The sequence below is a fragment of the Trematomus bernacchii genome, unplaced genomic scaffold (assembly GCF_902827165.1).
Source record: "Trematomus bernacchii unplaced genomic scaffold, fTreBer1.1, whole genome shotgun sequence".
NCBI lineage: Eukaryota > Metazoa > Chordata > Actinopteri > Perciformes > Nototheniidae > Trematomus > Trematomus bernacchii.
In genome coordinates, this window is record NW_022987567.1 from 2,982,229 (window position 1) to 3,009,142 (window position 26,914).

Consider the following 26,914-nt stretch of genomic DNA (forward strand, 5'->3'; position numbering starts at 1 on the left):
ATATGCCAGGCCTCTAGATGGTGCTGTTGCTCACAGAATCAACCCTTGCAAAAACAGAGCTAACATTTTTCAAATTGAGCGAAATGAGGCATGGCTAAAATGCATGATCTGTTTGGTATTTTGAAGGAAAAAAAAGTATAAATATGCCTTATATAGGTATGGTCCTACACTATATTATTCAAATATAGCATGATAGGTCCACTTTAATGTCACCTGGTGTGACAAATATTTCTTAGTGCTAAACAAGTTCTGTGCTCAGTGGCGCTTCATACTCAAGCCCAAAATGGAGCGACTGCAGATTCAGAAAGTACCCGGATCATCTGGGGCCTTTTGCTTTTAGAGCATGCGCTCCAGCTCTCGGCTAAGTCCCCAGGAAGTGTGCCGGACGTTGGAAGAAATGTTCATAGTGGCCAAACGCTGGTACTTAAATGTATGTGAGGTTATTGGGCCCAAAAACACTTTTTCCCAATGACTTACATTTGGAAAGTATATTTGGAGACGTCTGTAAATCAGCGGATAAGTTATCTTTATACATCCATGCTCTTGGCTCACTTCGGCTCAGTCCAATCAATGGAGTTTGCATGTTGGCAGTTAAGGTTGTACAACTTTATGTATAATAAGAAAATACAACCACGTTAAGCTCAGCCAATCAAATGTCCTTTTACATAGGTCATAGAAAACAGAGAAAGGTTTATGTGTGATCAATAAAAACATTGTAATTTAGCTAAACAAGTGTTTGAAGTCATCACTAAAATGTATCAAAGAATGTGCTTCGGACACAGGGCGGTTCAATATTACATGTTATGTAACCTCCTTCTGGTCAGGCCTCATGTGGGGGAGGGGGTCTCCTTTATAAAAGTGGCAGGCAACCTCAGGTAACCTAGTTCCCACCATCAAGATGTTGCTTGGGATATTGGCAGCTGTTGCTGTGTTCCTGGAGATGGTCTCTGCGACCTCTGTAAGTGTCACAATTATATGATTCTCATGTGTTTTATCACTCTTTTCAGTAAGTCTTCACTTAATACTTCTTTAAGAAGTATGATTATTTATTTGTTCATTTTTCAATCATCAAACACTGATAGATATATGTTATTGGAGAAAATGTAATTATATATCTGACAACTTTCATAGTTACACTTTAAAAAAAAAAAAGAATAAAATAAAGGAATGTTGTGTGTGATATCTGCAGCTCGGGGTGGTGTACACAGATGGAGGTAAGGTGCAGGGCGAGAACATCCGTCTGGGACCCCGCCGCCACATGGACGTCTTCAGGGGGATTCCTTTTGCTGACATCCCGGGAAGGTTTGAGAAACCAAAACGTCATCCAGGCTGGGATGGTGAGTGGAGCAGTATTACTTATGTGTATGTTTAGTGTAATAGATGTAAAATGTTGTGTTTATTTAAAATCCCTTAATCTACAGCAGTGCATTAGATTAAATAAAATCATCCTATGTGGCTTTGTTGCTGTCCTGTATGTGGGTGGCTCCAAAGGGGGGGCCAACAGGGGCCAGTGCTCCTGTAACACTGAGCTTGGCCCCCTGTGAGCCCCACTTCGAAAGAGGAGTCCATGATGATACCATTGTCATCTTGATAGTGTTGCAGCAAAGACTTTAAAGGTGGGGTATGTAATTTTGGAGAAACCAGCTAGAGTGCGCTAGAATTTGAAAGTACACAACCGGAAAAAATCTGCCTCTTCCTTCAGACTTCCTTTCAGAGCCCCTCCTCCAACACACACGAACGCGCACATGACCAATGAGGGCACGAGACAAGTTTGTGCACAGATGGAAGGCTGACAGGCAGGTAGGCCATCCAGTTATTTTAGCCGGGCCGGCTAAAATGATTGGTCGTGCTTTTTACAGCGCTACGGCTTCCACAGATGAATTTTTTTAATGTATGTCAAAGCACTTAAGATATTCATTGCTATCGGGATGTTAAGAGCATTCCATGGAATATAACAAAAAGTGTATCTCGAGCCGGTTTCTCAAACTTACCTACCCCACCTTTAAGAGATTTATTTGTTTTTAATAATGTAATTTAATAACATTTCAACTAAGTGACTGACAAAACAAACAAGAAAATACCAATCATGGTATTTTATGTTTTTTGTGTGCGATATAATATTTACCAACTACAGACATAAAGTGCTTGAACCTGATTTAAAATGTTCCTACCTCTGCTCTAACACTGTGTGTGTCCTCAGGTGTCCTGAAGGCCACAGAGTACAGGAACAGATGCATTCAGGTGAACCTTTTGATGACTGATACCAGAGGCAGTGAGGACTGTCTTTACCTCAACATCTGGGTTCCTCACGGCCGCTCAGGTAAAGACTGAGAAAACTCTACAAAGTGTCTTCCATATTAGGTCTATGAATGGCATTAATATTCCCTGTCTTTTAGTGTCCACTGGTCTGCCCGTCATGGTCTGGATCTTTGGCGGAGGCTTCCTGGCTGGAGGCTCGATGGGAATTACCTTCCTGGAAAACTATCTGTACAACGGGCAGGAGATTGCAGACAGAGGAGATGTTATCGTGGTGACACTGGAATACCGTGTGGGAGCTTTGGGCTTCCTGAGCACTGGAGAGTCAGACCTCCCTGGTTGGTGCCAGGTTTCTTTCTCAAAAGTGACAAATTGTACAGATCTGAATTAATGTTGACCTTCCTGCCAATTTAATATACCATTAAACTTCCGTTATTAAGTGAAACATTTGATTCTCGTAAGGAAACTACGGTCTCTGGGACCAGCACGCCGCCATCGCCTGGGTGAACAGGAACATCCGCTCATTTGGAGGAGACCCTGACAGGATCACCGTCTTTGGAGAGTCCGCAGGTGGAGCTAGTGTTAACTTCCAGGTCAGTGTCCACCCCATTCTGTGGAATGATTGATAGATAATACATATATAGTACATTTAATAAAAATTCCTTCGTATGTATCTAACTTAATTTTTGTATCCACACACAGACTCTCACTCCCCACAACAAAGGGCTTTTCAAGAGAGCCATCTCCCAGAGCGGTGTCGCCCTTTGCCCTTTTGCTATCAACAAGAACCCCCGCAGGTTTGCTGAGGAGGTATACAAAAGCTTTACTTACATGTTCTATTTCTTATATGGAATAGTTCCCTGAAATTTAAAGCTGGTGTCGCATTGTTTGTCATGGAGTGTAAAGGCTGCAGCGTAGACCGATAATGGCCACTCAACTGCTCTCGAACGTTCTGTTGAATTTCTGACACATCAGAAATGTTGGTTAGATAGATAGATAGATCGTACTTTATTGATCCCAAATTGGGAAATTGTTGGCCGTCGTCAAGCTCCAACACAGTTGAAGCATAACCACAAGTTGCCCGTTTCCACTTTTTAACATGATTTACATTTCTCCTCAGGTTGCTATTAAGGTCAACTGCCCCACCGATGAACGGATGGCTCCCTGTTTGAAGATCACTGATCCCGCAGTTCTTACACTGGCAGGCTCTCTCAGTATTTCCAGCTCACCTGACCGTAAGCTGCACTCCACAGACAGTTTACATTTTCTGTTCAGACATGTCGGTGCTTTCTACCAGAGCAATGGAGAGGAAAAAATCCTCTTGTTGTGCTGACTCCTTCTGCATTGCTTTGATTAGAATGTGTGCTAAATTTAGATGGAAATTTGGCTAGTGAGTGTTGCCCTAACATAACAAGCTTTCGTCAAACACTTAGTGGCCTCACACAGCCTAATGTTCTCTAAAATGCATACTTCAACACACATAAGCACATATATGAGCAGAACAATACAAGATCTATAATATGGAAAATTGGAATTCCACTTTTCATTAGGCATACTTATACTCTGAATGGTAATGTCTCATTGTATCTGCCTCTGTCAGAACCCATTGTATTCAACCTGAACCTCTCTCCTGTGATCGACGGGGACTTCATTCCTGATGACCCTTCCAAATTGTTCAACAATATGGCTGACATCGATTACATCGCTGGAGTCAACGACATGGACGGACACCTCTTCACTGGTTTAGATGTTCTTACGATCAACTCCCCCCTGGTGAACACCCCTATGTGAGTTTAAGCCATTTGGTCACTTTAAAGATTCTGTTCCCAGAGCAACATACCATACTTTGGTTAGAACTGTTTTGTATCTTTCTAATGTCTAACATACCTGATTGCAGCGAGGATGTGAAGAGGCTCCTGACTGCGTACACTAAGGACAAGGGCAAGGCCGGTGCGGACAATGCTTATTCCACATACACCTCAAACTGGGGCTCAAACCCCAGCAGGGAGACCATCAAGAAAACCGTGGTGGAGATCGGAACAGACTACATCTTCCTGGTTCCTATTCAGGCTGCCCTTTACCTACATGCTGCCAACGCAAAGTGAGAATAAGATCTTCTTATACGGAGGATGCTATTATTTAAAAGCCCTTTCTTCCACATCGTAATTTTGATGTCCTAGTCCCTAGTCATGTCCCTAGTAATCTCCAATGTCCTTAACCTGTGAAGCCCCATAGCCCCCTCTTGCGGGGGCTACAGGCTTTTTTTTCACAAAAATGTGTCTCAGGGCTTCTTAACATTTAACAACCTATTAATGTGTCATACCCACTTAATGGGAAGAAACTCAGCTAACTGACGATATGAAAATGTTTTAGCTGAACAAAACACAAGGGTAATACCAAGCCTCTGAATTAGCACTGAGCGAAAAAATGCTAACGCACTTAGCACAGAACTCACGATATAAATGTTTTATTACTTATCGGATCTGCACAAACAAGATATCAGATTAAAACTGAGATTCCACAGATTATAGAGGTATAAGTGTCATCACTGTGGGTAGCGAAGGCAAACCCAGACAACACACAACGTAGCTTTACGGAGCCAAAACGGCAAATAAGTCTTACCTTTGCTGTTTTCTGATCAAAAGTTGTGTTCAATGGCATTCAAACGATAAAAACGCTGCTGAAGGTTAATCCAATGTGTCTCTGTCACTATAAATGATTACTGAGAATCCATCATTCAATCTTTGTCAAAAACTGAGATTTCATATACAGTGTGTGAGAGCTACAACCCAGCTTCCGGTGTTGGGCGCGCTGGCATGCATTCACCAATGGTAATGTTTAGATGGATTTTAGGAACTTCCCCTCGATTCTATTGGCTCTAACGGTTCAAAAGAGGTGTCAATCATCAAAATCGACCGAGGGGGGCCAGAGATATGGCAAATCCACCCAAATGACCCCAGAAGTGGGTTTCTTTTTGCTAAACCTCTATAAAAAGGTCAAATGTCACTTGTTTTGCATCAATCTTGATACAGGGTACTTATTATATGTTATAGTTTGGATTCCTTAAACTTTTAGTCTACTATCCCATCATTCGGGAGGCGTGTGGCGCAGTGGATAGAGCCTTGGTGTTGCAATCAGGGGGTCACAAGTTCAAACCCCACTGCAGTCGTTGTGTCCCTGGGCAAGACTCTTCACCCCAAATCGCTCCTTTGGGGATTGCCCACAGTACTGAGTATGTAAGTCGCTTTGGATAAAAAAGCGTCTAACAAGTAAAATGTAATTCAAGGGTGGTTTTCACTATAAGTAATGTTTTTCTTTTGGACGGACACTATAGGCGCTTTCACACCGCAGTACTTTTCCCACAAAGGTTCATGAGAACTTAGTTCATGAGAACTCTTTAGTTCTCATGAACTAAGTACAGATCGCGTTCACACCGGAATAAGTCCCTGGGTGAGGATTAGGCAAATGAAGCCACTGACGTCACTTCTTCTTCTTCTGCTTTGGGTTTACTGGCAGGCCACAAACAACTTCACGGCGTATACTGCCACCCGAAGTCCCCGGCCGGAAGTCCCCGGAGTTGGGGACTGGCTTCAGTAGAAGCTGCTGGGACTCCCAGCAGCTTCTACTGAAGCCTTCCGAGTAAATCGCCAGAACGCCGACACCTCCTCATCACTCCACCGCTCCCATGTTTTCTTTTGTGTTGCCATAAGTTAGTCTCTCTGCGTTTGTGCGCTGGGCTAATGCTAATAAGGATAATAAAATGGCGGCTTCACAAAACCTTTTGGGAGTTTTACGGGGCGTGGTTTGCAATCCGCCCAGCCAATCAGAAATAGGAACCTTTTTCTCAGACGAAAGTCCCTGCTCTCTAGCAAGGACGGAAAAGGGGGTAAAAAGGTTCTCATGAACTAATTTTAGTTCTGGATTTTTTTGGTGTGAACGCAACATTTCGGAACTATATCGGAACTAAAGTGGGAAAAGTACTGCGGTGTGAAAGCGCCTAAAGATTTACATTGTTTTACTATGTTCAATCTGAATTTATTTTAAAATAAAAAAAATCTATATTGATTCTGACTTTTCTACATCCAACTCACAGGTTTATCATTTCTTTGAGAAAAAAGATTATTAATTTACCCCTTTTAGAAGTGAAGATATAGTCATTTGTTCTGGGAATGTCATTGTCGAGCCTGAGACCTGAAAAACAGGCTTGGGGCTTAACAGGTTAAATTGTTTTGTATTCCAAGCAAGTCATAATGTGCTCTTCACAAGCTCTAGTGCCATTTTCGACTGTCCCTTTTGAAAACTGCACTTGTGAATTTCTACACTTTTTTTTGTTGTGTAGTCATTGTCACATACCTTTTTTTCCTTGCCTCACCAAAGAACCGGCCGGACCTACTCCTACCTCTTCTCTGAGCCCAGCCGTATGGGCGGCATTGCCAGGCCCTACCCCAGCTGGATGGGAGCCGACCACGCTGATGATCTGCAGTACGTTTTCGGAAAGCCTTTCTCCTCACCACTGGGGTACTGGCCCCGCCACCGTGACGTCTCTGGCTACATTATCGCTTATTGGACCAACTTCGCCAAAACTGGGTAACATTTCTGCAGATACAAGAGATAGGAGATTCACAGAATTCAAACAGACCTGAATTAGTCATTCAAGTAGAAACCTAAAACTGTCTTAAATGTTTTGCACTTTCCCAATTGTATCCACAGGGACCCCAACAAAGGAGGTCAGAGTGTGCCCACTCCTTGGCCTCAGTTCACCACCACTGGACACCAGTACGTGGAGATCCATCATGATATGAACAAAGCCTATGTGAGAGAGAAGATGAGAATGCGTCATGTGCATTTCTGGACCAGCGTCCTGCCCAACCTTCCCGTTTCAGCCTCAGAATAAACTCCTTGTGCATCAGATGTGCAGCTGCAGTGTGGACCTACTGTATCTACAGTACCTGTTTTATTAAATAATCATTGGTCCATGTACAAAATAAATTGATGAAAAATACAAATTATCTTTCCTTGTTTTTTTTTCTTTAGTTAGAGTCCAGGGGTTCCCAAAGTGGGGGCGCTTCTTACTCAAGCCCAATACCCGAGTGGGGGTCGCGAGATGATTACAAAATAAAAATTGAAAATAAAAAGAATTAATTCATTTTTTTAATCAATTTAAAAAAAATTATTAATAATAACGTGTGCATAGACATTTTTCAGGGGCGGACTAGCCATCTGTATAATTTCCCCGCAACGAGGCTCCCCCTTTGAAGAATTGGATCTGATTTCATTTCTCTCCCTTCAGCAATGCCAGAACTCCCCAAGAGACGCAGACGCAAAGGCCTTGCAATATCCAAGGATGACGAAGATGAAGATGAGGACGATGAGTTTCTGCCATCGGAGAGACAGCCGCAGCCGCTGGCCTCGTATATCATGTAGATAAAAATGCATGGTAAGACATTTTTATCTACATGCTATACGAGGCCAGGGGCCCCTTGTTAACCTTACAACCCCTCTCTCCATCCCCTAGTAGCAGAGAGAGTGCTACAGTATCCTGTGGGAGGTGTGTACAGGGGTGTGTTGGCGGTGTGGCAGCAGGGGAGAGCTCTCATTGGGCCATCCCCCTGTTATAAATTAACAAATCCAGTCTGTACAGGTGCTTTTTGCACAGCCATGAGGATGCTGATTTGTGGATTGTTGCACAGCTGTGTCAACTCAGCAGAGCTGGCCTCCTGATACACAACTGCAAGGCCCGACAGAGATTGTAAGGGGGACCGAACAGACAATTTTATTATATGGCACTCAAGGGAATTACTAAACCTTTAGGGGAATATAAACCGTGCTAGATTGCTATTTATTTACTTTTTTTTTCCTACAGCCCTGTAATACCAAACCCCATATTTTAGACATTAGGCTGAAAGACCATTTTGAATTGAGTCTCAATCTGGAGTTTTGTGTAATGGATTAGTGTGAAGTGAACATTTTATCCGATTTAATAAATGTTTCTGCTGGGTCACCTCGGGCCTGTGTTCTCTCACCTTTTACTGAGCATGAAAACAAAACAGAATTGAAATCGAAGATGATTCAGTCATGGCCCAATAACTTAATGTCACCTGGTGTGACGAATATTTCTTAGTGTTAAACAAGTTCTGTGCTCAGTGGCGCTTCATACTCAAGCCCAAAATGGAGCGACTGTAGATTCAGAAAGTACCCGGATCATCTGGGGCCTTTTGCTTTTAGAGCATGCGCTCCAGCTCTAGGCTAAGTCCCCAGGAAGTGTGCCAGACGTTGGAGCAAATGTTCATAGTGGCCAAACGCTGGTACTTAAATGTATGTGAGGTCATTGGGCCCAAAAATATTTTTTTCCATTGACTTACATTTAGAAAGTATATTTGGAGACGTCTGTAAATCAGCGGATAAGTTATCTTTATACATCCATGCTCTTGGCTCGCCTCGGCTCAGTCCAATGAATGGAGTTTGCATGTTGGCAGTTAAGGTTGTACAACTTTATGTATAATAAGAAAATACAACCACGTTAAGCTCAGCCAATCAAATGTCCTTTTACATAGGTCATAGAAAACAGAGAAAGGTTTATGTGTGATCAATAAAAACATTGTAATTTAGCTAAACAAGTGTTTGAAGTCATCACTAAAATGTATCAAAGAAAGTGCTTCGGACACAGGGCGGTTCAATATTACATGTTATGTAACCTCCTTCTGGTCAAGCGTCATGTAGGGGAGGGAGTCTCCTTTATAAAAGTGGCAGGCAATCTCAGGTAACCATAGTTCCCAACATCAAGATGTTGAAGCTTGGGATTTTTGTAGCTGTTGCTGTGTTCCTGGAGACGGTCTCTGCGACCTCTGTAAGTGTCACAATTATATTATTCTCACTCTTTTCAGTATCTCTTTAATAGTATTCAAGTCTTCACTTAATACTTCTTTAGGAAGTATGATTATTTATTTGTTCATTTTTCAATCATCAAACACTGATAGATATATTTTATTGGAGAAAATGTCATTATATATGTGTGACAACTTTCATTGTTACACTTTTTTTTTTAAAGGAATAAAATAAAGGAATGTTGTGTGTGATTTCTGCAGCTCGGGGTGGTGTACACAGATGGAGGTAAGGTGCAGGGCAAGAACATCCGTCTGGGTTTCCGCCGCCACATGGACGTCTTCAGGGGGATTCCTTTTGCTGACATCCCGGGAAGGTTTGAGAAACCAAAACGTCATCCAGGCTGGGACGGTGGGTGGAGTAGAATTACTTTTCTGTATGTTTAGTGTAATAGATGTAAAATGTTGTGTTTATTTAAAATCCCTTAATCTACAGCAGTGCATTAGATTAAATACAAATCATCCTATGTGGCTTTGTTCCTATGTGACTTTGATGCTGTCCTGTATATGGGTGGCTCCAAAGGGGGGCCAACAGGGGCCATTGCTCCTGTAACACTGAGCTTGGCCCCCTGTGAGCTCCACTTCGAAAGAGGAGTCCATGATGATACCCTTATCATCTTGATAGTGTTGCAGCAAAGACTTTAACTTGAGTCTAAATTAAGAGATATTTTTGTTTTTAATAATGTCATTTAATAACATTTCAACTAAGTGACTGACAAAACAAACAAGAAAATACCAATCATGGTATTTTATGTTTTTTGTGTGCGATATAATGTTTACCAACTACAGACATAACGTTTTCCTACCTCTGCTCTAACACTGTGTGTGTCCTCAGGTGTCCTGAAGGCCACAGAGTACAGGAACAGATGCATGCAGGTGAACCTTTTGTTGACTGATACCAGAGGCAGGGAGGACTGTCTTTACCTCAACATCTGGGTTCCTCACGGCCGCTCAGGTAAAGACTGAGAAAACTCTACAAAGTGTCTCCCATATTAGGTCTATGAATGGCATTAATATTCCCTGTCTTTTAGTGTCCACTGGTCTGCCTGTCATGGTCTGGATCTATGGCGGAGCCTTCATGGCTGGAGGCTCGATGGGAGCTAACTTCCTGGAAAACTATCTGTACAGCGGGCAGGAGATTGCAGACAGAGGAGATGTTATCGTGGTGACACTGGGATACCGTGTGGGAGCTTTGGGCTTCCTGAGCACTGGAGATTCAGACCTCCCTGGTTGGTGCCAGCTTTTTTTCTCAAAAGTGACAAATTGTACAGATCTGAATAAATGTTGACCTTCCTGCCAATTTAATATACCATTAAACTTCCGTTATTAAGTGAAACATTTGATTCTCGTCAGGAAACTACGGTCTCTGGGACCAGCAAGCCGCCATCGCCTGGGTGAACAGGAACATCCGCTCATTTGGAGGAGACCCTGACAGGATCACCGTCTTTGGAGAGTCTGCAGGTGGAGTTAGTGTTAACTTGCAGGTCAGTGTCCACCCCATTGTGTGGAATGATTGATAGATAATACATATATAGTACATTTAATAAAAATGCCTTCGTATGTATCTAACCTAATTTTTCTATCCACACACAGACTCTCACTCCCCACAACAAAGGGCTTTTCAAGAGAGCCATCTCCCAGAGCGGTGTCGCCCTTTGCCCTTTTGCTATCAACAAGAACCCCCGCAGGTTTGCTGAGGAGGTATACAAAAGCTTTACTTACATGTTTTATTTTTTATATGGAATAGTTACCTGAAATTTAAAGCTGGTGTCGCATTGTTTGCCATGGAGTGTAAAGGGTGCAGCGTAGACCGATAATGGCCACTCAACTGCTCTAGAACGTTCTGTTGAATTTCTGACACATCAGACATTTTGGTTGGCCGTCGTCAAGCTCCAACACAGTTGAAGCATAACCACAAGTTGCCCGTTTCCACTTTTTAACATGATTTACATTTCTCCTCAGGTTGCTATTAAGGTCAACTGCCCCACCGATGAAAGGATGGCTCCCTGTTTGAAGATGAGTGATCCCGCAGCTCTTACACTGGCAGGCACTGTCAGTATTTCCAGCTCACCTGACCGTAAGCTGCACTCCACAGACAGTTTACATTTTCTGTTCAGACATGTCGGTGCTTTTTACCAAAGCAATGGAGAGGAAAAAATCATCTTGTTGTGCTGACTCCTTCTGCATTGCTTTGATTAAAATGTGCGCTAAATGTAGATGGAAATTTGGCTAGTGAGTGTTGCCCTAACATAACAAGCTTTTGTCAAACACTTAGTGGCCTCACACAGCCTAATCTTCTCTAAAATGCATACTTCAACACTCTTAAGCACATGCCATATATGAGCAGAACAATACAAGATCTAGAATATGGAAAATTGGAATTCCACTTTTCATTAGGCATACTTGTACTCTGAATGGTAATGTCTCATTGTATCTGCCTCTGTCAGAACCCATTGTATTCAACCTGAACCTCTCTCCTGTGATCGACGGGGACTTCATTCCTGATGACCCTTCCAAATTGTTCAACAATACGGCTGACATCGATTACATGTATGGAGTCAACAACATGGACGGACACCTCTTCACTGGTTTAGATGTTCTTACGATCAACTCCCCCCTGGTGAACACCCCTATGTGAGTTTAAGCCATTTGGTCACTTTAAAGATTCTGTTCCCAGAGCAACATACCATACTTTGGTTAGAACTGTTTTGTATCTTTCTAATGTCTAACATACCTGATTGCAGCGAGGATGTGAAGAGGCTCCTGACTGCGTACACTAAGGACCAGGGCAAGGCCGGTGCGGACAATGCTTATTCCACATACACCGCAAACTGGGGCTCAAACCCCAGCAGGGAGACCATCAAGAAAACCGTGGTGGAGATCGGAACAGACTACATCTTCCTGGTTCCTATTCAGGCTGCTCTTTACCTTCATGCTAACAACGCAAAGTGAGAATAAGATCTTCTTATACGGAGGATGCTGTTATTTAAAAGCCCTTTTCTTCCACATCGTAATTTTGATTAATTAAGCTATTAATGTGTCATACCCACATAACGGGAAGAAACTCAGCTAACTGACGATATGAAAATGTTTTAGCTGAACGAAACACAAGGTTAATACAAAGCTTCTGAATTAGCACTGAGCGAAAAAATGCTAACGCACTTAGCACAGAACTCACGGTAGAAATGTTTTATTACTTATCGGATCTGCACAAACAAGATATCAGATTAAAGCTGAGATTCCACAGATTCTAGAGGTATAAGTATCATCACTGTGGGCAGCGAAGGCAAACCCAGACAACACACAACGTAGCTTTACGGAGCCAAAACGGCAAATAAGTCTTACCTTTGCTGTTTTCTGATCAAAGGTTGTGTTCAATGGCATGACATCGATAAAAACGCTGCTGAAGGTTAATCCAATGTGTCTCTGTCACTATAAATGATTACTGAGAATCCATCATTCCATTTTTGTCAAAAAAGGAGATTTCATATACAGTGTGTGAGAGCTACAACCCAGCTTCCGGTTTTGGGTGCGTTGGCATGCATTCACCAATGGTAATGTTAGATGGATTTTAGGAACTTCCCTCTCGATTCTATTGGCTCTAACGGTTAAAAAGAGGTGTCAATCATCAAAATCGACCGAGGGGGGCCAGAGATATGGCAAATCCACCCAAATGACCCCAGAAGTGTTTTGTTTTTTCTAAACCTCTCTAAAAAGGTCAAATGTCACTTGTTTTGCATCAATCTTGATACAGGGTACTTATTATATGTTATAGTTTTGGATAGTCTACTATCCCATCATTCAACGGTGGTTTTCACTAAAAGTAATGTTTTTCTTTTGGACGGACACTATAATTCTTATTTTTTTTACTATGTTCAATCTGAATTTACTTTAAAATAAAAAAAATTATATATTGATTCTGACTTTTCCACATCCAACTCAGAGGTTTATCATTGCTTTGAGAAAAAAGATTATTAATTTACCCCTTTTAGAAGTGAAGATATAGTCATTTGTTCTGGGAATGTCATTGTCGAGCCTGAGACCTGAAAAACAGGCTTGGGGCTTAACAGGTTAAATTGTTTTGTATTCCAAGCAAGTCATAATGTGCTCTTCACAAGCTCTAGTGCCATTTTCGACTGTCCCTTTTGAAAACTGCACTTGTGAATTTCTACGCTTTTTTTTGTTGTGTAGTCATTGTCACATACCTTTTTTTCCTTGCCTCACCAAAGAACCGGCCGGACCTACTCCTACCTCTTCTCTGAGCCCAACCGTATGGGCGGCATTGCCAGGCCCTACCCCAGCTGGATGGGAGCCGACCACGCTGATGATCTGCAGTACCTTTTCGGAAAGCCTTTCTCCACACCACTGGCGTACTGGCCCCGCCACCGTGACCTCTCTGGCTACATTATCGCTTATTGGACAAACTTCGCCAAAACAGGGTAACATTTCTGCAGATACAAGAGATAGGAGATTCACAGAATTCAAACAGACCTGAATTAGTCATTCAAGTAGAAACCTAAAACTGTCTTAAATGTTTTGCACTTTCCCAATTGTATCCACAGGGACCCCAACAAAGGAGGTCAGAGTGTGCCCACTCCTTGGCCTCAGTTCACCACCACTGGACACCAGTACGTGGAGATCCATCATGATATGAACAAAGCCTATGTGAGAGAGAAGATGAGAATGCGTCATGTGCATTTCTGGACCAGCGTCCTGCCCAACCTTCCCATTTCAGCCTCAGAATAACCTCCTTGTGCATCAGATGTGCAGCTGCAGTGTGGACCTACTGTATCTACCTGTTTTATTAAATAATCATTGGTCCATGTACAAAATAAATTGATGAAAAATACAAATTATATTACTTGTTTTGTTTTTTCTTTAGTTTGACCTATTGAACTATATACTTAGTAGTACTCAACAAATTCAATTTGCATGGTAGGCCTACCTACAATATGGGTTTGTTTATTTTATAGAAGATAAGAGTGTGTGTTAACTAGATTTACAATATAGACGGCAAACCAGAGATGAAAACATGAGAATATTTGTGTATTTTACTGTTATCATCAAGTACAAGCAGCAAAATTAAAGCAAGTTTAAAAATTAAAACAGATGTTTAAAGTAATATGCTTTTTATGTCTCACCAAATCCTTTTGTCTAAATCTGCTCACAAAAAAGCTTGAATATTTTTAAACAAGAGGTTATCACTTTAATGACATGAACACTTGCCATTGATTAGCTTTGGTGACAGGGCTAAAGCTATAGCTAAAATAGCTAACACACTGTATTAGCCGCTGTGCTAGCAGCTGTCGAGCAACATTCAGTTTGTTATTTTGTCCTGTTCCACATAATTTCACTCATGGAAGAGACATTCTAGTTGGACTAACGATCGGGTAAATAAGTGAGTTGGAACAGTAAGCGGACATAGTAATTTAATCATTTTGAAAGCTAGAATAGCGAGGCCACTAGCTTTCTGCTAGGATAGCCTGCTGCTAAAATGTATATTTTCAAGAATAGATTCAGGAAATAGGTAAAGCTAAGTTTTAATTTGAGTGAACCTTTTCTCAGCTGAGGATTTTAAGGCCTTGGTATTAGTCATCATCATATGTAGTATTTCTCCTATAGGCCTACACATTAGTGTTAGGGAATAATTTGCTTAGGCATTCAACCTTCGACACAGTTCATCGTTTTCTCTTCTCACTGTCTCTTTTCCCATGGCATAGTTCTACGGCCTTGGGTATTGCTGCTTAAGGAGGGGCAGCTTGGGCGCATTGTTATGCCAGTCTATGACAGAGCACAAGCTGCCATTAGGTAGTTTACTGTTCAGGGATGAAGTGTTCCCTGGCGCACATTCTTTCCTATGGACGAGATCTCTAGTTAGATTCAGGGTCCATAATTTGTTTAGTCTCGCCGATGAAGAATGTTGATTATTACACTCCGAACTAGTTAAAACCTTGAGCTGCAGAAGAGTTCTTCAGAATTGGTTTGGCAACCGCTGTGTCAACTTGTGACACACAACCTGTCTTGTCAATTCTCCGACCGTAACTCCAAATAAACCATCAGTGTTTGCCATCAAAGCTCCAGCTCTCCTCGTGTCTCTCTGAGTCCTGTTTCCAATTGCTTCAGAAGTTTCCCCCACAATTAGCATAGCTGCCTACAGTTACATGTATCTTCATTAGACTTAAGCATAATATCAAATTCTCCTCTTATCTTGCATTGTGTGTTACACCACTAATATCTGTTGGCAAATAAGGGTTTGTATGCAACTGTTGTAAGTCTCTGAATCTCTACAATGAGTAGAATATTAAAGTCCAAAAACATTTTCCACTAACATCTGCGCCTCAGATGTGTGGGGTTATTTTTGTGGTTATATCTAATCTCAAACCATGGGATATTTGCTCGTCTGAGAATCAGTCCACCTGTTGTCAACAGAAGCAGTTTCCTACTTCAGTGTTGACCTGACATTTGGGTTTATTATCTTTGCTGATTACTTTTATCATCATAGTGGAAATATGGTGGAACAAAGTGGGGACTGGCAAATTATTTTCTACAGCAGAATGCTAAAAAATATGGCAAATATTCAGACTCTGAAATCTGTCCTAAATCAGTAATAGGGAAAAAACTATACAAACTTTGCAGTGGCATGGTTTACACCGGGCTGTTTCCCACTAGAGGTCAGGAATTGGAGGTCAGGTCATCAACATAGGGAAACAGTAAGGGTTGAAAAGCTTATAAGTAAACAGCTATATTTACCATTAATTCTCTTGCAGGGAGGGTCTTGTGTATATAAGCCCACTGTGAGACATTCGCTGGTTTCTCGACAGCCATGGAGAAACTGAAGATTCTGCTTGCTGTTGTCTTATCTTTTGGGACGGCCTCAGCAGCCTCTGTAAGTGTGCTTCAATTTTAATTACAAGCATCCTTCGATTTGCATGGAGTAATTAATCTACTCTCTGTGATTTAAAAGATAATCAATAATTTTGGGGGAAATAATAGAATGTGATAATTGTTTTAATGGTATCTGCCTTCACTTATAATGAGTTCACCAAATCCCCTGTCAACTTTATCTAATTGCATAAGTTCAGCATAAGCATCTGCTTAAATTCTGGCAATGTTTTTACACAGTGTTGCAATTTAGTTGTATTTACTAGTCATTCATTTTCTCTTTGTGGTCATTTTGTGTCTGTTAGTGGCCATTTTGTCTCTTTTGTGGTTATTTTGTGTCTCTGTATAGTTATTTTGTGTCTCTTTGTGGCTTGTTCAGTAATCCATCCATGTCATTGAAGGTGAAAGCTCTTGTATTTCGTGTCTCTAGCTTGGCGTGGTACAAACCGAAGGTGGCAGTGTTCAAGGAAAAAATATCCCCCTTGGTTTTTTCCGCTCTGTGGAAGTTTTCAAAGGAATTCCCTTCGCTGCCAAGCCTGGAACATTTGAGAAACCCCAACCTCACCCTGGCTGGGATGGTGCGTTCAAACCCTATCTGACCAAACTTTTTTAAATTATTATCTGTGAATAGCATAAACAGAAGCTAAGAAATCTCACTTAAATTCTCCTTTAATTACTGTAAAAAAATAACTAATATTGTTTCCATCCATAGGCGTCCTTAAGGCAACTAAGTTTGCCCAGAGATGTCTCCAGATCAGCATGCTCCAGACTTCAAGTTTTGGTTCTGAAGACTGCCTTCACCTCAACATCTGGGTTCCTCACGGCCGACAAGGTAGCTTTTTTATTCTTTGATTTCTGGAATAATTGATACAGTTGTGCTTGTAAAATGAAATAGCTTCTTCTTTCTTCCAAAGTGTCATCAGATCTCCCCGTCATGATTTGGATCTATGGAGGAGGCTTCTTGGCTGGTGGTTCAATGGGGGCAAACTTTCTCAACAACTATCTGTACAGCGGTCAGGAAATTGCAGACAAAGGCGGTGTCATCGTGGTGTCCGTGGGATACCGTGTGGGAACCCTGGGCTTCCTCAGTACTGGAGACTCTCGCTTACCTGGTGGGATAAGTTCTTTATATTCAGGAACTGCTGTAAAGTAGTGGGGTATCCTGGATGCCTGTCTGTCAGCAGACCTGTTGGCTTTATTCAGAATGATTTTGACTCAAAGGGTGTCATCACTACAGGAAACTACGGTCTGTGGGACCAGCATGCTGCCATCGCATGGGTGAGCAGGAACATCCGCTCTTTTGGAGGAGACCCTAGTAACATCACCATCTTTGGAGAGTCAGCAGGTGGAGCTAGTGTCAGCTTCCAGGTGAGATGCTTAATAGGAACAATGAAAGGGCTTGTCATGTTTCAACTTCAATTTAAGAAACATTTCACCCCCCACAGTTTTGGAGATTTCTACCCTCTCTCCAGTGTAATGAAACTTGATGGCACTCAGCTTGTGGTGCTCAGTGCCAAATAAATACATTTGAAAAACCAACAGCCATGACATTAACTTTTACATCTCATGACAACCTCTTGTCAATGAGTATATGCAAACTTCCTTCTGCACAGTGATACCGAGGTCATGTGTAGTTAAGTAGAAATAAAATAGTTCCTCCGTTAAAATGCTCATACAAAGATAAAGCAGGGTTGGAGGTTCTGGAATGTTTTTGAGGTTTTAATTTTTCCATCTTTTTGCCTTTATTTTTTTGGCCGAAACCTCCAACACTGAGCAACTCACACTAAAATAATAGCTTACAGGGAAGAGGAAAATTATGTATCTTTGATTATTAGTTACAACGTATACACCCCTTACAACCTTTTCCATTTAACATTTTTAACACTCCCACTACTTCTTCTACTATGTCACAAGTGTCAAGTTGGCAAATTGGCCCACAAACTTACTGTGACAAAAAGTAATAATTTGATATTCTATGTTTGTATTCCTTCACAGACACTCTCCCCCCACAACAAAGGGCTGTTCAAGAGAGCCATCTCCCAGAGCGGTGTTGCCTTCTGCCCCTGGGCTATGAACAGGAACCCACGCAAGACCGCAGAGGAGGTGGGTTTTTATTCCATGACAAATTCCAAATGTTTTCATTTATAGGATCTTAAAGAATTGAAATACAACTGAAGTTCTCCTCTTGGGATCAATATAATCGTATCTCATCTTGCGCAACAATTTTTTCCTTAGAAAATTGTAGTGATCCACAAACTAGACATTTAATAACCCAAATGTTACTGTTTACCCCACATGGAAAGTCCCATGTTCTTCTTTTTATATTGATTGAGGCTTAAAAAATCCCCATCAAATATACATTCTATGTTTTATAGCAATATTTGAATGTAGATTGGTGGTTAAGTTCAATGTTATGTTGTTTCAACTTCATCATATTACAGTTATTTATTACATAGCCACACGCACACGTTATATCATAGCTGTGCATCCTAAGACACCTGGTTAGCCAGTGATCTTGGAAACACTATTACTCTTGTCCACAGGAGGACCAAAAATCAGAACTAAATCAAATCAAATACAAATCCCCTCTTTACAACCATGTGCACAGGTTGCTGAGAAGGTCGGCTGCCCCATGGATGACTCGCTGGTGGCCTGTCTGAAATTAATTGATGCTGCAACTCTCGTCATGGCTGCCCCCAGAATCCAACTGGGCTCCCCTGACTGTACGCATTATCTTCTGTCCAACTTACTGCTTCATCTAGAATATAACAAGCAATGGAAATTCACAACTTATGATGTGCAATGTATCTTAGCACTTTAGGTATAATTGTTCTGTTGTAGTTTGCTGTAATTTGCCTCTTATGTCTTTGATCAGAATGTTTTTATCACTTTCTCTCAGCTCCCGCTGTGCTAAAACTGGTTCTGGCTCCTGTTGTTGATGGAGACTTCCTCCCCGATCAGCCTGAAAACTTGTTCCACAACACTGCTGACATCGATTATCTCTCAGGGTTTAATAACATGGATGGATACCTGTTCACCTCCAAGGACATTTCCTCCATTGGGGACAAGAATCAAGAGACTTCTGTGTAAGGCTGATGATTTGAAAGGTTTTTGTTTTGTCGGCCCTCAGAGTTTTTTCACTAACAGAGCTCTCTACCTTATTCCACTGCAGAGAAGATGTGAAGAAGCTCCTTGCTGCTTATACCAAAGAGACAGGGCAAGCTGGTTTTGAGGTTGCCTTTACTGAATATTCATCCAACTGGGGATCAGCACCCACCCAGACCACCATTAAGAAAGCTGCTGTAGACATTGGGACTGACTTCCTCTTCCTGGTTCCTGCACAGACTGCCATCTACCTGCATGCAGCTAACGCCAGGTCAGGCCAACTGCTTCATCCCCTAACCCTAACCTTAACCCTAACCCTTCTTAAAGTTTTTCTTCTAATAGTACTTTAGACCTTCATTGGACAACTTATACTATATACACTATACCTAAACACCCTTTCTTGAAGAGCAATACATCAAGATTGCTGCTATTATTCAGATCTTGCTGTTCTCATATACCTATGAGTTGACGCACTATAAGTTGTAAGCGTTCTGTTATGTCTTTGGAAGTTGGGAGCAAAGTTTGAAACTGGCATTGTCATATTTTCTTGGACAACAGTAATGTCTGACAGATACAACACACTGTGATGTCATTTTCAGGTCTAGCCGTACCTTCTCCTACCTGCTGTCCGAGCCCAGTTTATTGGCCGGACCGGGAAAACCCTACAATGATTGGGTGGGGGCCGACCATGCTGATGACCTGCAGTACGTGTTTGGAAAACCCTTCACCACACCAAAAGCTTATGGGGACCGGCACAGAGACCTGTCTGGCTACATTATCGCCTACTGGACTAACTTCGCCAGAACTGGGTAAATGCACATGCAACACAAATTTGAACAGCTTGAGGATTATCTTGCTACGAAATGTATCATCATGTGTGTTGCTTTTGCTACTTTAATTTTTACAGAAACCCTAACAAAGGAAACATGCAGGTTCCTGTGAACTGGCCTGAGTTCACCAGCACTGGACACCAGTTCCTGGACATCCATGCTAAGATGAATGAGAGCTCCGTTGGACAGGAAATGAGGCTACGTTTTGTTCACCTTTGGACCAGCACCCTTCCAAACCTCCAATCACGTGGTGTCACAGATGCTCAGTGATGAATTTGCATTCACTGCATTTAAAATGTACCAATTATACAATAAATCTAATAAGTGTTAAATAAATCTGTCAGGAGCTTGTTTATGAAAAACTTTACACATAATGAATAAATGATAAACCTTAGCACAACCTCCAACCAACATAATTTGAAGGCCTTTTTAACATGATCATCAGCCATCAATTTATCATCTTACAAATACTGTCTAAATAAGGTATGTAGTTCAATGTGATTAAAAAGTCACTTAGCCTATATACACCTCTACATTGTTTTAGATGTTCTTACTATCTGTCATGATTTTAGTTTTGTGTGTTAGTCATGGTTTTATTTTGAAATGCTGTTCTCCCTTTGTCTGGTCTTCCTTCCTGTGTTTGCCCTCCTGTGTCTGATTGTCTCATTGTGTTCACCTGTTGCCCTTGTGTTTCTACCTCCCCTGCCCAGCTGTGTCTTGTCCTGTGATTACCCTTCTGTGTATTTAGTCTTGTCTTCTCCTTTGCTCCATGTTCAAGCTCTTACATCACACCTATGTAAATGGATGGAATAGATCATTGTCCGTAGGCTCTCACATGTACTGGAACAGAAAGGGCTGCCGAGTAGTTTTCAGAGCGGATTTCGTAAAGGGCGGTCCACAATAGATGCATTAGTAAGAGTGAGTAATGATGTGGAAAAAACATTGAAAATTAAAGAGATAATGGCAATAGTGTACTTTGACATTGAAAAGGCGTATGACTCTAAGTGGAGGGATGGATTACTGATCAAATTGAGTAGAATGGGTATTGGAGGGAGAATGTACAATTGGGTAAGGGCCTTTTTAACAGACAGGACATTTAGAGTAAAGGTTGGAGCAGATATTTCCAATTATTTTGAAATAGAAAATGGTATTCCCCAAAGGAGTGCAGTCAGTCCAATATTATTTAACATCATGATTAATGACATATTTACATGCTTAGACACATGCATCCAATCGGCTCTATACGCAGATGATGGGGCTATTTGGATCAGGGGAAGAAATGCCCCATACGTAATGGAGAATATAGCTAGAGCGATTAAAAAAGTGGAGAGGTGGTCAAATAACTGGGGATTCAAAATGTCAGAAAGCAAGTCATGCTACATGGTATTTACAAATAAACGCAAGATTGATGGCCAACAGCTAACACTATATGGTCGTCCAATGACAAAGGTGAATGAGTTCAAATACCTAGGACTGTGGTTTGTTAGCGAATATACATGGAAAATGCATATTAAACAAGTGGAAACAAAATGCAAAAAAGTATTAAATTGATTGCGAGCTGTAGCTGGATGCAACTGGGGCGCAGACAAATAAGCATTAATAGACATTTACAGATCAATTATGTGGTCCACAATAGACTATGGTTGTATAGTGTATGGAGCAGCAGCAAAAACATCGCTTTTTTAAATTGATATAATACAATATAAAGCATTGCGGCTGTGTATTGGAGCGATAAAGTCATCCCAATGCAGTTCTGATAGAAGCAGGAGAGACACCTCTGCAGATCAGAAGAGAGAAACTTGCTCTGTCATACTGGGTCAGGCTACAAGGAAGTGGAGAGGAAAATATTACAAAACAGAATACTGCAGGATTGCTGGGAATATGCAAAGTTCCAGGGACGTGGGTTTGGCTGGACAAGTAAGGAAAGAACGAGGGCATATGGAGTGGAGACCATCACGTTTGCCAAAGCAACCCCATTTAGCAGTGTTCCCCCATGGCTTTCCCAGAAGCTAAAATAGATATGAGTATTGTAGAAAGGAAAAAAGAGTGGCAAATAAATGAAGTGGGAATTAAAACAAGTATGTATCTGAACGAAAAGTACAATTACCTAAACATTTACACAGATGGTTCTAAGAACAAGGAAGAGTGTGTTGGAGTTGGTATATACATCCCAGACTTTAAAATATCGATCTCAAAAAGAGCATCTGATAAATTATCAGTGTACACAGCAGAAATGCTTGCTGTAATAATAAGATTACAGTGGGTTGAAGAGGTCAGACCAGATAGGGTGGTGATATGCACAGATTCATTATCCATATTAAAAAGCATACAATCAACAACAACTGCCAGAGAAGACATTCTCATAGAACTGAATCATAGCCTGTTAAGACTGCACAGAGGCGGTATAGATCTGCAGTTCTGCTGGGTGCCTGCACATGAGGTGGTGAAAGGGAACGAGTGTGCTGATAAATTAGCAAAAAGTGCACTACAAAAGGAAATAACATTACCAGTTCAACTTGGTAAAGGAGAAGGAAAAGCAGTAATTAAGAAAAAAGAGATGGAGATCTGGCAGAAAAGGTGGGAGAAAGACCAGAAAGGCAAAGAATATCACAAAGTACAAAAGACAATTACAATTCATATTTATAAAGAAAGAAACAGAAGGGAGGAAATCACGATAGCTAGACTCAGAATAAATCACACAGCATTGAATGGTACGCTGTATATCATGGGGAAAAGTGACAGTGACAAGTGTGGGAACTGTGGAGTTAAAGAAAATGTAGAACATATTTTGTTACATTGTGACATCTATAAAGCTGAAAGAGAAAAACTAAAGGCTAAAGTTTTAGAAGCAGAGAGGGAATGGAGTGTGGTTGGTGTTCTGGGAACAAAAGGAGAGGGAGTAAGAGCTACCAGAAAGGCACTTTTTACCTTTCTGAGTGAAAAATAATTTAACATTAGGTCAGGAAAGATCATAGATTTTTATTTTGTTTTGTTTTATTCATTTTATGTTTTTTGTTGATTTTTTGTTGTTGTGATTAGATCATAGATATATACGTCCATGAGTTAAGAGATGGAATGATATGATGATTCACACTCATGTACAGTAGGTGGCGGTATGCACCTTTAAAGTTGTTTGCAATGAGCGCCAAAAACCGAGAGAAGTAGAAGAAGATGCTCCATGTTCGGTCGTCGTCTTTCATGTCTTCCTTGCACCTCCATGTTTGTTCCTGTCGGTTTTTTGTCTGGATGCTACCTCATGCTACCGGTTTATGGATTCTAGGTTTTCTTTCTTGTTTGTTCATTGTCAACAGCTTTTTGGTAAATAAAGCTTGCTTTTTGTTTCTTGACCTTTTGTAATTTTTTCCTGCATTTGGGTCCTATTTTCCCCACTCCTGACAGAACGACAGCGACTCAAGTCCCTTCTCCCCAGCAGATGGACCTTTTGAAGTGGAGTTATATTCATTTCCCTACTCGTTGGCTTTCTGCTATGGTAAGTGGAGGGGAGCGTCCAGTGTTGAGCAGAAAGGGGCTGCTCTGGCAGAGGCGCACCAGAAGGCAACAGAAAAACCAGGGTTGTTGAAGTTCTTACCTGGCTGGATTATGGACTTCCTTCAGACATGCGATTCCCAGTCTGCTAGCCGGAAGCATGCTAACTACCGGCCTGCCAGCACCCCTGGTTGCCAATCTTCCACAACTCCAGGCCTGTCATCTGCTTCTGCCCTCAAGTCCCCTCTCCGTCGGGGGTCCCGTCGACTCAAGTCCCCTCGCCATCGGGGGTCCCGCCCCTTCTCCGTCGGGGGTCGCCCTGCCTCAATTCCCCTCTCCGTCGGTGGTCCAACCGACTCAAGTCCCTTCTCCGTCGGGGGTCCCGCCGACTCAAGTCCCGACTCATGTCCCTTCTCCATCGGGGGTCCCGCCGACTCAAGTCCCTTCACCGTCGGGGGTCCTGCCAACTCCATACCCTGTTCCGTTGGGGGTCCAGCCGACACCTGTTCCGTCGGGGGTCCTGCCAACTCCATGTCCTGTTCCGTTGGGGGTCCTGCTGACACTTGTTCCGCCAGGGGTCCTATCAACTCCATGTCTTGTTCCGTTTGGGGTCCCGCCGACACCTGTTCCGCCGTGGGTCCCGCCGACTCAAGTCCCTTCAGCGTCGGGGGTCCTGCCAACTCCATACCCCTGACTTTGCCCACCGTCCGCCCGAGACCCCGTCCTCGACCTCTGCCGTGCCCCGGGCCGTCAGCCCAACCCTGTCCTCCTGACCCCGTCTTCCAGACCCCCTCCACCCACCTTTTGGACCCTAGTCATGTTATTAATGTCTAACATGCCTGATTGCAGCGAGGATGTGAAGAGGTTCCTGGCTGCGTACACTAAGGACAAGGGCAAAGCTGGTGCGGACAATGCTTATTCCACATCAAACTGGGGGGGCTCCAGTTTTGATGTGGTTTGGGGCTCAAACCCCAGCAGGGAAACCATCAAGAAACCGTGGTGGAGATCGGTACAGACTACATCTTCCTGGTTCCTACTCAGGCTGCCCTTTACCTTCATGCTACCAACGCAAAGTGAGAATAAGATCTTGTTATACGGGTGATGCTGTTATTAAGCCCTTTTGTTCCACATCGTAATTTTGATGTCCTAGTCCCTAGTCATGTCATAGTAATAGTAATCTCCAAAGTCGTTAAATTGTTTTGTATTTTAAACAAGTCCTAATGTGCTCTTCACAAACTCTAGTGCCATTTTCTACCATGCGTTTTGAAAACTGCACTTGTGTAGTCATTGTCACATACCTTCTTTTTCCTTGCCTCACCAAAGAACCGGCCGGACCTACTCCTACCTCTTCTCTGAGCCCAGCCGTATGGGCGGCATTGCCCGGCCCTACCCCAGCTGGATGGGAGCCGACCACGCTGATGATCTGCAGTACGTTTTCGGAAAGCCTTTCTCCTCACCACTGGGGTACTGGCCCCGCCACCGTGACGTCTCTGGCTACATTATCGCCTATTGGACCAACTTCGCCAAAACTGGGTAACATTTTTCCAGATACAAGAGATAGGAGATTCTTCAAAGACTTCAAACAGACCTGAATTAGACATTCAAGTAGAACCCTAAAACTGTCTTAAATGTTTTGCACTTTCCCAATTGTATCCACAGCAGTGGCAAGCCGTGACTTTTTTACCTAGGTCCTCTAACCCCCCCTTCCCTCGAAGAAAAAAAAAGAAGAAGAACAGCGGCCCGGGGTGCAAAACGCATCAATGACAGCGACCCTCTACCACACAAAACAACACCATTTATTTAACACCTATCATGACAAGGCACCCACAGCCAAGTAACAATTAAAAATGAATTAAGTCGGCACGGCGGCCCACATTGAAAATGACTTAGGCCTACCTTTGATGATCAAATCACTTAAACACAAAGTCCATCCTCCTGTCCTTTTAGATGAACCACTTGATGGCGGGGTCATGCAGCTGATCCTTTGCCACTCCAATTTATCATTTTAACTCAATCTTGAAAATGACTCGGTTAATAATTTCTCAACGATGTCATCACTATCAGTGACGTGAGCCATCATGAACGAACTTATGCTAATTAGCTAATTCCGCCTAGCTTGACCCGTTGTTATAACACATGCATAAACATCACAGCAGGCGGAACTTTTTCATAAAGTCCGCGATAATAAAGCCCACCCATTTAGAGGGAAGATATGATTGGTCAATTGTACTGTCATTTGACATTACTCTCTCGTTGAGTTACTATAGCGGGCCCTCTGTGAATTCATAGCTGGACCACCAATCACCTTCTATCTTCACAGTAACTCACAGAGACGGCCAAAGGAGCTTCTTTCATTTAACCCTTCACATTCCAACAGAAACTGAATAGGCAGATTTGAAGGATTTATTTCTTTGGAAATGTTATTTTGAATACAATTAAATCAAGTTATTTTGGTAAAACTAATGAAAAATATAACTAAAAAAACATATTCTTTTTTAATGTTTTTAAATATTATTTTTTAGAATATCTTAGGACCTCAGAGAGGGCCCTGACGTCTCGCCACTGATCCACAGGGACCTCAACAAAGGAGGTCAGAGTGTGCCCACTCCTTGGCCTCAGTTCACCAGCACTGGACACCAGTACGTGGAGATCCATCATGATATGAACAAAGACAGAAGATGAGAATGCGTCATGTGCATTTCTGGACCAGCATCCTGCCCAACCTTCCCATTTCAGCCTCAGAATAAACTCCTTGTGCATCAGATGTGCAGCTGCAGTGTGGACCTACTGTATAGACCTGTATTATTAAATAATCATTGGTCCATGTAAAAAATAAATTGATGAAAAATACAAATGATCTTTCCTTGTTTTTCTTTTTCTTTAGTTTGACCTATTGAACTATATACTTAGTAGTACTCAACAAATTCAATTTGCATGGAACGTGCATTATGGGTTTGTCTGTTTTGTAGAAGATAAGAGTGTGTGTTAACTAGATTTACAAAATAGACGGCAAACCAGAGATGAAAACATGAGAATATTTGTGTATTTTATTTTTTATCATCTGCGTGAGCTAAAGTACAAGCAGCTAAATTAAAACAAGTTTAAAAATTAAAACAGATGTTTAAAGTAATATGCTTTTTATGTCTCACCAAATCCTTTTGTGTAAATCTGCTCACAAAAAAAGCATGAACATTTTTAAACAAGAGGTTATCACTTTAATGACATGAACACTTGCCAAAGAAGAGGCTGTTTTTCAAGACAAAATATTGAGATAATCAAGAAGATTAAGTCAAGACTGTGCCTGTTTGATTAACTTTGGTGACAGGGCTAAAGCTAGATAAAATAGCTAACACACTGTATTAGCCGCTGTGCTAGCAGCTGTCGAGCAACATTCAGTTTGTTATTTTGTCCTGTTCCACATAATTTCACTCATGGAAGACACATTCTAGTTGGACTAAAGATCGGGCAAAATAA

General features: G+C 41.9%; 3 protein-coding genes and 1 pseudogene across 3 annotated transcripts; all 4 read left to right on the forward strand.

Annotated features, from left to right (window-relative positions):
- The first annotated feature begins 816 nt into the window (after nucleotides 1-816).
- On the forward strand, nucleotides 817-26,251 carry LOC117479049 (bile salt-activated lipase-like). The gene is made up of 12 exons (XM_034126070.1): nucleotides 817-1,337; nucleotides 2,201-2,320; nucleotides 2,397-2,594; nucleotides 2,719-2,849; nucleotides 2,959-3,066; nucleotides 3,377-3,491; nucleotides 3,857-4,043; nucleotides 4,154-4,357; nucleotides 6,634-6,843; nucleotides 6,967-7,192; nucleotides 12,394-12,399; nucleotides 26,236-26,251. The coding sequence occupies exons 1-10, from the start codon at nucleotides 1,259-1,261 to the stop codon at nucleotides 7,148-7,150; spliced, it is 1,536 nt and encodes a 511-aa protein (XP_033981961.1). The 5' UTR covers nucleotides 817-1,258; the 3' UTR covers nucleotides 7,151-7,192; nucleotides 12,394-12,399; nucleotides 26,236-26,251.
- On the forward strand, nucleotides 9,041-13,993 carry LOC117479048 (bile salt-activated lipase-like). Its single transcript, XM_034126069.1, has 11 exons — nucleotides 9,041-9,103; nucleotides 9,342-9,489; nucleotides 9,973-10,092; nucleotides 10,169-10,366; nucleotides 10,491-10,621; nucleotides 10,731-10,838; nucleotides 11,100-11,214; nucleotides 11,585-11,771; nucleotides 11,882-12,085; nucleotides 13,367-13,576; nucleotides 13,700-13,993. The coding sequence occupies exons 1-11, from the start codon at nucleotides 9,041-9,043 to the stop codon at nucleotides 13,881-13,883; spliced, it is 1,668 nt and encodes a 555-aa protein (XP_033981960.1). The 3' UTR covers nucleotides 13,884-13,993.
- On the forward strand, nucleotides 15,946-20,313 carry LOC117479050 (bile salt-activated lipase-like). The gene is made up of 11 exons (XM_034126071.1): nucleotides 15,946-16,023; nucleotides 16,450-16,597; nucleotides 16,732-16,851; nucleotides 16,934-17,131; nucleotides 17,257-17,387; nucleotides 18,015-18,122; nucleotides 18,628-18,742; nucleotides 18,919-19,105; nucleotides 19,192-19,395; nucleotides 19,724-19,933; nucleotides 20,032-20,313. The coding sequence occupies exons 1-11, from the start codon at nucleotides 15,961-15,963 to the stop codon at nucleotides 20,222-20,224; spliced, it is 1,677 nt and encodes a 558-aa protein (XP_033981962.1). The 5' UTR covers nucleotides 15,946-15,960; the 3' UTR covers nucleotides 20,225-20,313.
- LOC117478758 lies at nucleotides 24,032-26,297 on the forward strand (annotated as a pseudogene).
- Nucleotides 26,298-26,914: the final 617 nt, after the last annotated feature.

Coding starts and splice junctions, on each gene's coding strand:
- LOC117479049 (XM_034126070.1), top strand. CDS start 1,259: ATGGACGTCTTCAGGGGGATTCCTTTTGCTGACATCCCGGGAAGGTTT. Junction 2,595..2,718: donor TGGAGAGTCAGACCTCCCTG/GTTGGTGCCAGG, acceptor GATTCTCGTAAG/GAAACTACGGTCTCTGGGAC. Junction 4,358..6,633: donor CTACATGCTGCCAACGCAAA/GTGAGAATAAGA, acceptor GCCTCACCAAAG/AACCGGCCGGACCTACTCCT.
- LOC117479048 (XM_034126069.1), top strand. CDS start 9,041: ATGTTGAAGCTTGGGATTTTTGTAGCTGTTGCTGTGTTCCTGGAGACG. Junction 10,093..10,168: donor GGTTCCTCACGGCCGCTCAG/GTAAAGACTGAG, acceptor CCTGTCTTTTAG/TGTCCACTGGTCTGCCTGTC. Junction 13,577..13,699: donor ACAAACTTCGCCAAAACAGG/GTAACATTTCTG, acceptor TTGTATCCACAG/GGACCCCAACAAAGGAGGTC.
- LOC117479050 (XM_034126071.1), top strand. CDS start 15,961: ATGGAGAAACTGAAGATTCTGCTTGCTGTTGTCTTATCTTTTGGGACG. Junction 18,743..18,918: donor CCAACTGGGCTCCCCTGACT/GTACGCATTATC, acceptor ACTTTCTCTCAG/CTCCCGCTGTGCTAAAACTG. Junction 19,396..19,723: donor CTGCATGCAGCTAACGCCAG/GTCAGGCCAACT, acceptor TGTCATTTTCAG/GTCTAGCCGTACCTTCTCCT.